This window comes from Tenrec ecaudatus, chromosome 16 (genome assembly GCF_050624435.1).
Source record: "Tenrec ecaudatus isolate mTenEca1 chromosome 16, mTenEca1.hap1, whole genome shotgun sequence".
In the NCBI taxonomy this organism is placed as follows: domain Eukaryota; kingdom Metazoa; phylum Chordata; class Mammalia; order Afrosoricida; family Tenrecidae; genus Tenrec; species Tenrec ecaudatus.
Window position 1 is genome coordinate 105,499,563 of NC_134545.1, and position 15,183 is coordinate 105,514,745.

At 52.1% G+C, this 15,183-nt stretch overlaps 1 protein-coding gene across 1 annotated transcript in view; it reads left to right on the forward strand.

The window, feature by feature from the left end:
• Positions 1-3,619, forward strand: part of LOC142428692 (scavenger receptor cysteine-rich domain-containing protein DMBT1) — a 27,977-nt gene extending 24,358 nt beyond the window's left edge. Inside the window, exons 7-9 of the mRNA XM_075533479.1 lie at positions 595-770; positions 1,613-1,995; positions 3,358-3,619. Coding sequence (XP_075389594.1) covers positions 595-770; positions 1,613-1,995; positions 3,358-3,619 — 821 coding nt within the window. The remainder of the gene's footprint in view (positions 1-594; positions 771-1,612; positions 1,996-3,357) is intronic.
• The last annotated feature ends 11,564 nt before the right edge of the window (positions 3,620-15,183 follow it).

The window sequence follows — 15,183 nt, forward strand, 5'->3', positions numbered from 1 at the left end:
CAGCACAGTTAACACCCACCCTTATCCCTTCTCTCCTCAGCTGGTGCTGCCATACCCAAAGACAAAGGTAAATTCTCTCTCTCTCCTCGGTCTGAGGCTGTAGGAGGGAGCTAGGAGAGCAGTTGGGGGCTGAGCGGGTGAGGGGAGAACAAGCTGGGTCCCCTTTGAGATCGCTAGTGTTGTCAGCCTCTGGGTGGGCTTTGGCGGGTTAGCAAAGAGTCCCCTTTGCACTCATAGTCTCTCCCCCTGTGTTTCTGCTGCCCTTTGCCATCCATCAAAGGCCCGGGGCCCGTGTTCTCAACGGGTGGGATGAGTTGGCCTTTAACTCCATAGAGAAGGCTTGGCTTCTGCCCTTGGCACGGGCACCGTGGGTGGGTGTTCTGCATTTGTGGTGCTCTTCCAGAGCCTTTTGGGGAAAGGGGGAGAATCAAGAAAGCCCATGAAAGCCCAGGGTGGGGTGAGGAGAGCAGGGCCAGCCCCAGCCCCAGCCCCAGCCCCAGCGAGGGCACCATCCCTCTCACTGTTAGAGAGTAGACGCAGCCCTTTACCTGGACACGCAGCCAAGGGCTCATTGCCTCCCCCTCCCGCCTGCAGCCCAGCTCGCCTGCCTGCCCAACCTCTTCCAAGCCGTCATTGACCGGGGCTATCTCCGGAGGCTGGGCTACTCTTCCTGGGACATTCACCTAAATGACGAGCGCTGTCGCCCCCAAGTCACAGGCCGCTACCTGATCTTCAACATTCCCTATGGCCACTGTGGTACCATCTGGCAGGTGAGAGACAGTGACAAGGCGGTGGTACCCTGCAGCGGATGGAGGTCCAGGGGAAAGGTTTGCAAATCCAACCACCTGCTAGAAACCCAGGTAGGAACAGAGGAAGGGCATGCCCCGGACTTCATTTCTGCATCTGATGAGACCACTCGGGGCAGCTCGCTGACTTGTCTGAGATGTTCTTTCCTTCCCTGTGGGGACCGCAGTGACACCTTTGTCATGGGTATAAGTGTTCAGTATCGATGGGCTGAGGAGGGGAGAGGGGGAGGGGAGGCGGCAGGGGGCGGGTAATAGTCTCTTACCTCCAAAGTAGGTGTCACAGGACACTTTCCACGTCAGGCTGCACCTGCCACATATGAGTTAGGGCACGAGGCCTAAGAAAGAACAGATGGTCTGTCTGTCTGTCTGATGGCTGTGTTTCTAGCCGTGCCTTGCTATCTGGAAAGCAAATCTCTGTCTCTATTGAAAGACGCTATCTCTGTTGACTTTCCCTTAGCTGCCTGCTTATTTCACAAGACAACAGTTAGGAAAACCAGTATGCCCGAGGGAGTAGAATGGGTGGACAAGTTTGACAAGCTCCCGTGAGACCCGCACCGCTCACACCACCCCAGCTGGGTGAGGGAGGAAGAAAGGCCTGGCTCACACGTCTGGGGACTCCCTGCCTGCACCCTAAATGCCCAGGAAAGAGGACATGACACCATCCCTTCCCTGGTTAGGAACCCTAGAGGTCAGGCCAGGGCTTCCTGCCCCCGAGCGATCGGGGTGACGGACAGGTTCCTGTCTATCAAGGTGGTCTTCCGGAAGCAGGGCTCTGCAGCCACCAGCAATTCCTCTCGTCCTCACAGAATCACCCTGGCTCCCGCAGCTACTCCAACTCCGTCCGAGGCCGCCTCCGAGACCACCCGGGCCGAGTCATTGTACGACACAAGGTGCCTGAGCTCAAGTTCACCTGCACGGTGGACAGCTCCTCCGAGGGTGAAAGCGCCCACGGGGCTGCCAGTCGGGGCAAGGTAGCCAAGTACGACGTGTCCATCACGTTCCTGCAGTCACCCACGCCCCCTCCTGGCCGGGCTATGACACCGTACTCCGACAGACAGAGGAAGGAGGTCTTCTTGCAGGCCACGCTCCACAGCCACGATCCCAGCCTGCAGCTCTCTGTGGACACTTGCGTGGCATCTCCGGACCCCCAGGATTTTACAACCGTCAAGTACACGTTGATCGAGCAGGGGTAAGGAAAGCCCTTTGGGGGTGCGTTCACAGCCATGCAGGGAGCCTGCCATTGGTCAGGTTATGCTTCTCAATCTCTGCTGTGCGCAAAAGGATTCTCACGGAGGCCCAAGGTAGACCTGGGGCCCTCCACCTACCCTTTGATGCCCAGACATGGCAGGTCATCTGGAGCGCCTCCTATGACTCCCCTACGAGTTCTGGGCATTGGCCTTGGTGCCCAGACTTCCCTGTTCTAAGTCTCCCTTCTGCCCAAGCCTACTTTCCCATGTCCCATGGTTCTACCGGATTCTCGATTCATGTTCAGGCTCTCGGTGCTCAGGCCAAGCCCTAACTACTAGTGCTGGGATCTATTTGGATCCTTTGGGTATCCAAAAGATGTGCCAAGCCAAAACTTTGGCAAGTTGTGTCACTTCATAGCTCTCTTGCCCCCTGAATGGGCTAAATGCTTCAGAATGGGAATTAGAAACAACAAACTGACTGCCATTGAGTTGACTCCAATGCATAGAGACCCTGTGGGGCAGGGTAGAACTGTCCCCTGTGACTTTCCAAGACAGTAGCTCTTTATGGGGGCAGAAAGCATTGTTTTTCTCCCAAGGGGGTAGCTGGTGGTTTCGAACTGCTGACCCAATGCTCAAGCAGAACCCACTATACCACCAGGGAAGTCGGGAACCAAAGCGAACAGGACAAGATGCGATGGCAGCTGTAGAGTGAGAGCAGCCACATGAAGCTCACAAGAGGCCAGGCGGTGAAAGCCTGTTTCCCAAAGCAGGGGGGTGGCGGGCAGGACCCCAGACCTTCCACGAGGGAGGGGGCGGAGCAGGCTCTGGCTGTGCAGGGAGTGAAGAGAGAGGCGCTAGCTCCCAGGTAGACAAGGAAGAGGGGATTGAGCAATTGCCACAGCGTGGAGCCACAAAGGAGCTAGTCAGAGCAAGCCCTTGTGTCGTGGCCCCACCTTCGCAGCAGCCTGTCCAGCTGCAGCACTAAACAGAGGGAGGAAGCTCTTCCCTGGGACCCCCCCATGCCGCACATTAAGCCACTCCTTATGTGGTCAGAACCCAACCCCCATTCCTGATTCCTTCTGCTTGCTTTTAGAGCTCATTTGTCCTTCTTAAACTAGTGTCCTGGCTTGGGAGCTGGCACGGTTGCTTTTAGATCGTTCTTCTTTTTGACGCATGTATTGAATGCTGCCGATGCCCGCCTACCATTTCTTTATCAGCGGAAAGCTGGACATGGGGGGGGGGGGCAGAGCTCCACCTAGAGTTCAGAGATCTGGATTCCAGCCTGCTTCCTCCAGGCAGAGCCAATCTGCACCCTGCTTGCTGCTCATCTTTGGCCGGGGTTTTTTTTTTTTCTTTTCCATCAGGTGCATCAAAGATGAAACCTATGCCAACCTCCACCCCAGTCAGAAACACGTGGCCCAGTTCAAGTTCAACGCCTTCCACTTTCTCAGCAGCTACGAGGTGGTCTATCTGCAGTGTAAGATCGCCGTGTGCAAAGTGGGCGACGCCTCCTCCAGCTGTGCCCGTGGCTGTGCAGGGCGCAGGAAGAGGGCCGCTGGCCCCTGGGCACCTACAGAAGCGGGGGTAGAGCACTTCCACATCGTGGGGCCACTGGAGATCCACTAGGGAGCTGATCAGAGCAGGCCCCTCGTGTGATGGTTCCCATCATCACGCCCGCTGGCGTGAAATTAGAAGGTTAAGTCCCTTTCTCCTCAGTCCAGTAATAAGTCAGAGGTATCCCTGTAGAAACAGCTAACAGAACCTTCTAGAGGGGTGGCTGTTTATCTCAGGTTTGTCCTTAAATAAATCTTCTCTGATGGCTAGACTCCTTTAGACCTAGAATTGCTGCCCCTTCTCATTCTTCCCTGTCGAGAACTTGACCATGGCCTCAAAGTCAGGGCATCAAATATCCTTCGGGCAGGGCTATCTCGCTATCCCACGTTGTTTAGTAGCAAAGCATGATCTTGTTTGGCGCCTGTGGGTTTAGCCGCTGGTGGGTGAGCCTCTTCTCTTCTGTCCTTCCCGTGGCGTGACAGGTCCTTTCAGGTCTGGCCCAGAGTCTCCTGAAAAATAAACTGTCAGAAAGCCCCTGCTCTCTTTTATTTACATTGTTGGGCTTTTTACTTTTAATCCCTGGTTCTGTAAATCCAGCCGGTCATTTCCTCACACACATGGCGTCCCCTGCTTGTTTGAAGGCTCAAACTGGACGCAGCGTTGCTGGGTTTCAGGAGCCCCGGAGGTGGGTCAGCTGTGGAGCAATCATCAGGTTGCTCCACGGGAGAAAGAGGTGGCTGTCTGCTCCCGGAAAGCTTCAGCCTCGGAAACTGAATGAGGTCACCATGAGTTGGAATCCACTCAATGGCAGTGCATCTGGGCCGTGGGTGCTTGGCTTTAGGTCACAGCTTGCAAATGAGAGTCTGAAACACAGCCGGAGATTCTGAATGGGACAAACGGGTAAAGTATTCAACTGCTAACCAAGAAGCCCAGGTTCAAGTGCACCCCGAAACTCCCTGGAAGACAGACCCAGGAATCTGCTGCTGAAAATCCAGCCACTGAAACCACCCAATGGAGCCCATCCTGCAGAGTCACCACCCAGGCACACAGGGGCTCTGCGAGCCAGATGCACCGAGCCAGGAACTGCCTTACAACCCATTGCTGAGGAACTGTGCCTGTCTGCTCACGGAGCTGCCACTTGCTCTCCTGGTGATTATCTTTGCCTGTTTCCCAGATCCCGGAAGCATTGCAGGGAACCTGGAAAGCGCACCGGAAGGATGGGCCTCTCCCCACATCTCCCAGGGAGAGAGGACAGCTTCCCTGTAACTCCCCTTTTACCTTGACAGACTGGCCATCTTCAGAGTGATCGTTAAAGAAACCGACGTGGGGGCAGGTTTTGGTGAGATTTATGAGGGGTGTGATGTCGCTGGTGTGTTGCTTGCCAAGAAGTTTTCAGTAGTCATTACTTAAGGTTATTGTTTAATGTTGTCAAGCCTCAAACCACCAGCTGCTCCGCTGGAGAAAGATGAGGCTGTCTGCTTCCATAGAGATTTACAACCTCAGAACCCCTATGGAGTGCTCCTCTGTCCTATAGGATCAGAAACCACTCGGTGGATGTGGATCTTTGAAGGGCTTGGTGTCCTGTTTATGGGCCCCCTGATGGCACAGAGGGCGTGTTAGTCCAGGTTGACTAGAGCAACAAATCCAGGGAGCCTCGTGTGTATATAGAAGAAAGAGCTTTATATAAAGAGTAATTGTATAGTAAGAAAACACCCCAGTCCAGTCCAGATCAAGTCCCTAAGTCCAACATTAGCTCATGTGTCCAATACCAGTCTATAATTTCCTATCCAGATATGTAAAACATGCTACGATGGCAAATGCAGGAAGATCACAGGCCAGTGGGTGGAAAGTCTTGTGGATCCAGAGGCCGTGGAAGCATCTCAGCACTGGCGTGGGTCTTCACGTGGCTCCTCCAGTTCCACGGCTCTGGTTCCATCAGTGTAGCTCCATGATGGCTTGTCAACAGGAATGTCAAGCCGAGAGTGAATGTGTCTGGCCTCCAGTGAGCGATGTATCTCCATCGTGCCTCCAAATGAGGTCATCAAGCTGTGACCTGATTGACCAGCTAAACTCTACCCACTCACTCTTACTAGTCTCAAATTGATGCCCGATGATGTAACCACCACAGGGGTCATCTGTTGGAGCCCACAGTTTCCCCGTGGGAGAAAGATGTGGCAACCTACTTCGATTGACAGGCCTTGGGAGCCCTGCACCTCTCTACTTCCTCTTACGACGACTCTACAAGACTGAATCGACTCCACAGCATGTACCGCCTTTTATTTACAATATAAAGATACCATAGATTCTTCTGACCTTTGTCAGGAAGTAAACGGTATCAAGTCCCCAGGAGAGGGGGACAGTGTTTGAAGGAGATGAGGAGGTCATCCGATGCCATCTTTGGGGGCCCAAGGGGGTGCTGTCAGATGGGGTGATGCCAAGAGGACCCCGGGCACCATGGCAGTGGCCTGCGGTGAAACAGCACAGCAGGGGAGGGACTGTGACTCCCTAGGGTCGGAGTCAGCCATCACCCAGTACTGTAACTCATCACCCCCTGCAACCCGCCAGAGGTGCCATTGGGTGAAGAGGAGGGTCTCTTGGCTGGTGGGAGAGGAGAGGAGCTTCAGGGGCCTTGGGGGCCGGGTTGGAGAAACAGTCTGCCCACTGTGGGGTGCAGCATTTCCACTAGCCAGCCCCACCCACGGCAAGGGACAGAGTGAGACACTGAGTTACTGCGCCAGATGAAACCAAGCCTAGTGACACCATTTGGCCAACCCTGAGCTCCTGAGATGAAAGACTGATCAGTGAGTAACTAGGGGTGTTGCCTCTTTGATGGGCAGATGACAACACCTTGCCTGCTGAGAGCCAGGACTTGAAGCACCGACTGATGAAGATCAAGGATAGCAGCCTTCAGTGGGGATTACAACTCAATGTCAGTAAAAACCCAAACCCTCCCAAGTGGACCAATAGGTAACACAGCGATAAATGGAGAAAAGGTTGAGGTTGTCGAAGAAATTACCAATGTTCACGGAAGCAGCAGTCGACACATCAAATGCCACAGTGCATTAGGTAAATCCGCTGCACATGGCCCCTTTAAAGTGTTGGAAAGCAAGAGGCTTAGGTGCGCCCGACCCAAGCCCTAGTACTCTCCGTTGCCTCCAATACACATGAAAGTGGGGCACTGACTAGGGCAAAGACGAATCGATGGCACTTGAATCGTGGCACTGGGAAAGACTATCGAAAGTACCACGGACTTCCCAAAGAACCAGCAGATCTGTCTTGGAAGAAGTACAGCCAGAATACTCCTGAGAAGCAAGGATGGCGAGACGTCATCTCACGTGGTTTGGAGCCCTTGTCAGGAGAGACCGTCCCTGGAGAAGGACACCATGCTTGGCAAAGAGGAAGACCTCCAGCAAGATGGAGTGACACGGGGTCTGCCACAAAGAGCCCCAACACAAGACCAGCTGTGAGGAGGACACCAGGCCGGGCAGTGTCTCCGGTGTCTGCCGAGTCCCTGAGAGTCAAAGCAGACGCGAAAACACCCAGCAGCAACGTTGCCTCCGAAGGCGACCAACTGGTCTCATCCCACCCTGGCCCTTCCCTGACCCACCCTGGCTGAACAAGGAGAGCGATATTCATTTTGCGACGCTCCCTGCTTACACATAGAAGAGCGGGGTGGATAGGATGACTGGGTTTGCTGACAAAGGTGGCAGCTCCCACGTCCAATGTTCATGATCTGTCACTGACTAGCTTTAGCTAGCCAGGCGTCCTGGTGGCGCAGTGGTGAAAACACTTGGCTGCAAACCAAAAGAAGGTGCTTCGAAACCACCAGCCTCTCGGTGGGGCAAAGATGTGGTTTCCTGCTTCTGAAAAGATCGGAGCCTGGGGGACCCTTTGCAGGAGCTCTGCTCTGTATCCTGCCTGGCCCCTGAGAGTCCCTCTGGCATCAATCCTCTGGGACAATGGGTGTCGTTAGCATCCAACTCCATCTTGCATGCACGCTCTTCAAGTGAATAAAGGGATGTTTCAGGTAACTGGGCGGCTGGAGTTTCTGGGTTCACCTGTTCCTGTGTCCGTGAACTGTATCCGTGGTGAACCTGGGAGGCCAATTGTATCCAAACTCTAGCATTTTATGGGTTTGAACAAATCTATAATGTAGAAAGCATTAGCAGTGACGGAAGTGAAACCTTGAGAAGCAGTTAAAGATCCAAGTGAACTTCCAGCTCTGTTTCCTATCCTTGGGGCTCGGCGGTAGGGTGGGGGGAGGGGAGGAGTATCCTTACAAAGGCACTGCTGGTGATTGTTTGAAAGCCATGTCCCCTGCTTGGCAGCCCCTGCCCTGACCACCAGAATGCACTTGGCAGGAGGAGGGCTGTCCTTGCAAAACACCCCAAAAGCCCCAAGAACAACCTCCTTTCTTTCAGCCAATGCACCAGGAAAGGGTCAACTGGCAAGGCAGACAACATTTAGACAATGCGTGTCCTGCTCTAGCCAAGCACCATGAGAACCTGCAAGTTTAGACCCCCACCTGCCCCCAGCCAGCGTGACCGCTTGCCTTGCTTACCTGAGGAGTGGGTCTCTGACGGCACAGTAGGAACCCGGACTTTCCTAACCTCCGGGCCTTGCCCTCTACCCGCCCCACCAAGTCAGGAGGAGACAAGATGGGTAGCCCAGACTTCGACCCCCAGAAGACAACAAGAGGTACCCCTCTCACCCTCTGATGCTACTGTGGGGCAAGAGGAGGCTGGTTGGAATCCAAAACTTTTACCCCCACCAGTCCCGTGGGTAACCTGGAATTCCACGCCACCCAGCCGCAGAGAGAGCACCTCCTCGCTTGTTTTCAGTGCCTGCTATTCCACTACCTACGCCTTTAAAAAATATATATCTTATTGGGGGCTCATGCAACTCTTATCACAATCCATACATACAGCCATTGTGTCAAACACATCTGTGCGTTTGTTGCCATCATCATTCTCAAAACATTTGCTTTCTACTTGAGCCCTTGGTATCAGGTCCTCATTTTTCCCCTCCCTCTCTAACCCCCTCCCTCATGAACCCTTGATAATTTATAAATTATTATTATTTCGTCATGTCTTATACACTGTCTGATGTCTCCCTTTACCCAGGTGCTATTGTCCATCCCCCAGGGAGGGGGTTATATGTAGATTCTTGTAATTGGTTCCCCCTTTCTACTACACCTTCCCTCCACCCTCCTGGTATCACTACTCTCACCACTTGTCCTCAAGGAATCATCTGTCCTGGATTCCCTGTGTTTCCAGTTCCTATCTGTACCAGTGTACATCCTCTGGTCTAGCCGGATTTGTAAGGTAGAACTGGGATCATGAGAGTGGGGGCAGGAAGCATTATGCCTCTATTTCCATCCCTTCCGAATCCTTTTGTCATGTGTCTGGGACACAGAGTATAGTTGGAGCTTGCTTAGGAGGTTTTCTGCAAACTATGTTCTAAAGAATCGTTTTATTGTTATAAATATATGTGAAGGTCGGTTAGAAAGACTTGGTACAAAATCATAGGAACCTGTAGTTAACAAAAGTAGCAAAACGTGAAGATATTGCTTCTGAGCACCACCCTCACCCCCTTACTCCTCCACCCCCCACCCCCCACCCCATCTAGATCTACGCACTTCTGAAGGTAATGGGTCCATCCCTCTGATGCTACATCAGAGGATTCTGTCTGGGCTCTTTGATTGATAGGATGTCGAAACAGCAGCTTTAATATCCCCAAGGAACTCAGATCATATCCCTTTCCATCGTCTTTGAGTTTAGGGAACAGAAAGGAGTTGAAGAGGCTAAATCAGGGCTGTAGAGGTGAGGTGGCAGGGTTTCCCACTGAAATTCCAGAGGACAGCCCTTCCAAGAATGTCCGTACACATCATCCTGACTTGGGGGGCGGAAGGGCATGTTGGGGGGCAGTCCTTGGCACAGCTCTTCTGACCAATGCCATTAGCAACTTCCTTAAAACTTCTTCCTAGTAAGTACCCCGATTGGCCTGCATCCTTGAGGACAATCTATCAAGATGACCCCTTGGAAATCCCGCTTTCTGAACTGACTTCGCCACCTGGAATCTAATTGGCCAGGATCCCCTGAAGGCACGGTTTCGATTGGACCTTGTAGTTGAAGGTGCCCTAGCAAGACTAAGACAAGCACATCACGGGCAGAGCTTGTCTGCAGACACCCGCTGGTTACAGAGACGTGCTTAGATGTGTTTAGTCAAACCCCCTGTGTGTGTGACCTGGAAGCCTGGTAGCAATATTTTTTGACTGACCCTCAGAAAAGGGTAGAAGAAGACACCTGCCGACTCACCATTTTTCAGGTGTGCAATGTAGTCATGTTGGGCCACCTGTTGACCTCAATCCTTGAGCAGACACTCCCTGCTGACAGCTGCTCAGAGGTGAGGGCAGTGACTGACCTGGAGTCACCAAGCCCCTTCAGGATGGAGTCACCATCATCCAGAAGACTGGAGTGTTGGGGACACCACTGCTCCTGGGGAATTTCACTCCGATCAAGAGAGCTGCCATGTCCACTGCCCCGCTCTGGGGCAACCTTTGCCCAAGGGAGGCAAAGAAAGGCTTCAGCTTCGGTGTGGGGCAGCCCCAGGTCTCCTAGGGGAGAAGAAGATCTATGGGGGTCTTTGCTGCAGCTTCTTCAAAGTAGACGGCCTCCCCTTACCCATTCCCACTCCCCTTACCCTCAGGAAACCTCCTGACATGTCCGAGTGCATTTCCCAGGAAGCAAACGTTGGTCCCGGCTGTGGTTGGAGAAGGAGTGCCCTGGTGGCAAATGGAACACAGATAAGCCATGGCTGCAAATGACTTCTCTACTCAAATCCCACAGCACCCCTTAACATGAAGTGTGGCGGATGAGGCTAAAGGGGACCTGGCCAAGGCAACACACCAGGTGGGTGAAAGAGGAAATCCACATCTGGGACCTGTAGCTTTTTCTGCAAGAAAGAACTTGAAAAGTAGCATGCAGGCTAGTGATCCTCGGTATATTTTAACATCTCTGCTGCATTTTCACCCTCTGGTGTGCTATATAAAGAGCCCCGGTAACAAAAGGTCAGCAGCTACCAAAATGCTGCTCAGTTTAAACCCAGCAGTGTCTCCACGAGAGAAGGTGTAGCCATCTGTTTCTGAAAAGACCGCAGTCTTGAATCCCGTGGGACAGTTTGGCTCTGTCCTATGTTGTTGCCCTTAGGTGGGATCGAGTCCATTCTGGCTCCCATCAAGGTCCGATACCAACAGAACAGAACACTGCCCGCCCTCACAGAGGGGTCGCAAGGAAGGGATGAGTCAATCGGCGCAGTAAAGCTCCGATGAAATACACAATATTCCTCTGGTTCCTTGAGGCTTCCTCAGGCCCCACTATCATGACCCCAGTCCTGCCTTTCACTACAGGCCAGACCAGCGCAGGTGCACAGGTACACATAAGAGATAAGAGCTCATGATACATGGAATCCAGGAACAGGAATGGGAGTGACGATACCAGGAGGGTAGAGAGAGGTGGGGAAAGGAGGGGAGGAAGGGGAAACCGATCGTGATGATGATTGACATATAGGCGCACAATGCTCACAGGGGGACGAGCAACACAAGCTGAGGGGGAAAGAGACAGCAGTCAGTGTAAGATATGAAATTAATAATAATTTATAATTTATCAAGGGGCCACGAGGGTGCAGGTGGGGAGGGAGGGGGTGGGAAGAGGAGCTCACACCAAGGGCTCCATAGAAAATAAATGTCTAGAAAATAAGGATGGCAACAGATGGACTAATGTGCTTGATACAATGGGTGCATGGATTGTTGCAAGAGCCCCCCAATAAAATGTTTAAAATATAAGAGCACTGCCTGGCCTGCTCCACCCTCATCATCATTGCTAGTAATCCATGCCCATTGCTGCGGCCACCGTGCCGATCCATCCCGCCAGCAGTCTTCCTCTCTGACACCGATCCGCTGTCAAAAGCTCAGGTGGCACCGTGGGCTACAAAGTGGGCGGCCAACCACGAGGTCCGTGATTCAAACCCACCAGCCACCGGTTAGGAGACAAACGAGGCTTTCTGCTCCTGTGGGGATGTACACACTCAGAACCCCCGGGGCAGTTCTGCTCTGTCGGAATGCCCTCGATGGCAGGGAGTGGGGGTCTTTCTCCAGGGTTGGGTTACTCATCATAAAGCACACAAGACAGTCTTGGCCCCCTCACTGTGAAGCTTCCTGGCGGCACTCCTTTGAAGGCAGCTTTGTGTAGTCATCTGACAGCCGGTGAGCACATTTCAAAGGCATCGATTCTCTCCAGACTTCCGTATGTGCTGGCCAGCTTTTACATGCACGTGAGGCCACTGAACAGATCATGGCTTGGGCCAGACACTGCCTGAGTCCTCTGAGTGACTTCTTTTCTCGTTTGCAGATTGGTCCCGTTGTGAGGTTTTCCTTCATGTTGAGATGTAACCCACACCGAAAGCCGTAGCCTCTGCTCTTCATCACGAAATACTGTGGGGCTTTATCTATTTGAAGGCAATGGGTTGATATAAAGCACTCCTTACATTTACCTGTGCTTCATCACTGGGCCTAGTATGTACCTCTGGAGGGCCACTGAAGGGCAGAGGTGGACAGGCAGTCAGTTCCTAATGGAGACTGGGTGACGGGCTGGTGGCCAGGCAGGTGTACTCTTTTTAAAAATGTACTTCGGTTGACCTATTCTTGACGGGTTAGAAAAGAACCTGGAGCTTTCATTTAGGTTGGGGAGTTGAACAAGGAGGAAACTCAGCAGCCTGGTTGGCAGGGAAGCCCTGGGAAGGTCCTCCCAGAGCTGTGTTCTGAAAGGGGAGATGGCTTTCATCTGGAGCTGGGGAGCACTCAGCTCCCTAGGGTACGTTCCAGGTGGTTAGCGATCCTATCGATCCATCTATATCCCTCCATCCATCCCAGCTATCCGTGTGTGCTCTCTGCATACATAGCATGTTTGTGAACTGAAAATAAGGGCGGTGTGTTCCTGGGGTGAGGTCCAGGTAGTATGGCAGGGGCCAGACCAAATCCATGGTAGCTAACTAATAAGGAGGACGGGGCAGAGAAAGAAAGAAAAAGACATGGGTAGTGGGGGCACAGGGCACTAACCCACCCAAGGGGAGGGTATTGTTTAGAGCTCCTCGGGGAAAGAGGGACCAGACTTCGATCGGTGCTCCCAGACGTGAATGCAACTTACCGGCATGAAGCAGGGAACCAAGAGAGAGGTCTGAGGGGCCGCCCCCAATCCCAACTACATGGACAGCCCAGCCTCCCCGTCCTCGCAGAAGAGTTTGCTTCAGAGGACAGCACTGAAGCTACAGTTCAGGGAGAGGGACAAGTCTCATCAGAGCACACAGGAGCAAATGAAGGGGGAGGAAGAGAGAGTGGAGCATATCCTGGCCCACCATGCCCTGAGGATGATATTCCCACTCAGAGCAGCCAAAGCACAGAGAGGACCATAGGGCCAGCCCCACTAAGAGACATGATGTCCCTCACTGACCCAAAACGCTAAGGGGAACAACACTGGAGACAGCACGAGAATTGACCGATCTGACCCCACCACACTGAGGCGAAACACTAAGGGCGTGCAACAGAACAGCAAGTGGAGCAGAGCAACAAAGTCCCCAGGGAATGTCAAACATAGACTTTGGGGCCAGGGCATGGCACCCCATCAGACTCGACCAGAAAACACTCCTAAAGGTCAGCAAACCGACCTTGAACTATTTACAGGCTTTCCTTTTTTTTTTTTACATTGGTTTTGTGGTTTGTTTTGTTTTCTTTGCTGTCTTGTTTTCTGTGCATATTATCTTCGCTGCGGGTCTCTCTAGATAAGATAGCCGGGATAAATGATCCGAAGGAGAAGAAACGGGACCAACGGTGTCGGTGTCGGGGCTAGATGGGAAAGGGGAGGCGGGCAAAGGAAGTGGGTGTTAACAAACCCAGGTACGAGGGAACAAGTGATCCAAAATGGATGGTGAGAGGGGTGTACGAGGCCTGGTAGGGCTTGATCAAGGGCAATGTAGCCAAGAGGAATGACTGAAACCCAAGTGAAGGCTGAGCGTGATAGTGGGACAAGAGGAAAGTAAAAGGAAATAGAGGAAAGAACCAGGAGGCAAAGGGCATTTATAGAGGTCTAAATACAGGCATGTGCATATGTAAATATATTTATATATGAGGATTGGGAATAGATCTATGTGCATATATTTATAGGTTTAATATTAAGGTAGCAGATGGACATTGGCCTCTACTCAAGTGCTCCCTAAATTCAGGAACACTTTGTTCTACCAAACTGGCATTCCATGATGTTCACCTTCCCGACACGATCACTGAAGACAAAGCGGGTGCATAAGCGAATGTGGTGAAGAAAGCTGATAGTGCCCGGCTATCAAAATATCTGGGGTCTTAAAGGCTTGAAGATAAACAAGCAGCCATCTAGCTCAAAAGCAACAGAGCCCACATGAAAGAAGGACACCAGCCTGTGGGATCACGAGGTGTCAAAGGGATCAGGTATCAGGCATCAAAGAACAAAAAATCATATCATTGTGAATGAGGGGGAGTGTGGAGTGGAGACCCAAAGTCCATCTGTAGGCAACTGGACATCCCCTTACAGAAGGGTCTTGAGGAGACGAGCCAGTCAGGGTGCAGTGCAGCACCGATGAAACCTACAACTTTCCTCTAGTTCTTAAATGCTTCCTGTCCCACACTATCATGATCCCAATTCTACCTTGAAAATCCGGCTAGATCAGAGGATGTACACTGGTACAGATCAGAGCTGGAAACACAGGGAATCCAAGACAGATAAACCCCTCAGGACCAATAATGAAAATACAGATACCAGGTGGGTAAAGGGAAGGTGGGGGAGAGAGGGGGAACCGATCACAATGATCTACATAAAACCCCCTCCCTGGGGGATGGACAACAGAAAAGTGGGTGAAGGGAGACATCACACCGTGTAAGACATGACAAAATAATAATAATTTATAAATTATCAAGGGTTTGTGATAGAGGGAGTGGGGAGAGGGGGGGGTGAGGAGTAGATACAATGGGCTCAAGTAGAAAGAAAATGTTTTGAGAATGATGAGGGCAACGAATGTCCAAATGTGCTTGACACAATGGATGGATGGATGGATGGATGGATGGATGGATGGATGGATGGATGGATGGATGGATGGATTGTGACAAGAGTTGTACGAGCCCCCAGTAAAATGATTTCAAAAAGAAAAGCAGGACCATGTGTTTGGGCATTCAGGAATATGATTGTGCTGTGGATATTTATTAGAACCAGAGCAATATGACTCTGTGGTTAGATGATAACATGGAGTAGAGTCATTATTGTTCCTCTGAGAAAAGAACTGGATGGCATGTGTGTAAGCTTTATTCACATGGTAACATTTTTACTTCAGCCACAGTAGGTAACCACACCAGGGGCTCAACTGGGACCCACAGAGACCCGATAAGACAGATAGAACTGGCCTTTTGAGTTGCTAAGACTTTAAATCTTTAGAGGAGGAGACATCTTTCCTGTATAGCAAGGCCCATGGAGCTGCACTGCTGATCCTGAATTAGCACTCCCACACATAGCCCATTCGACCCCCAGAGTCTCTTCCATAGTAGAGCCCAAACTCACCAC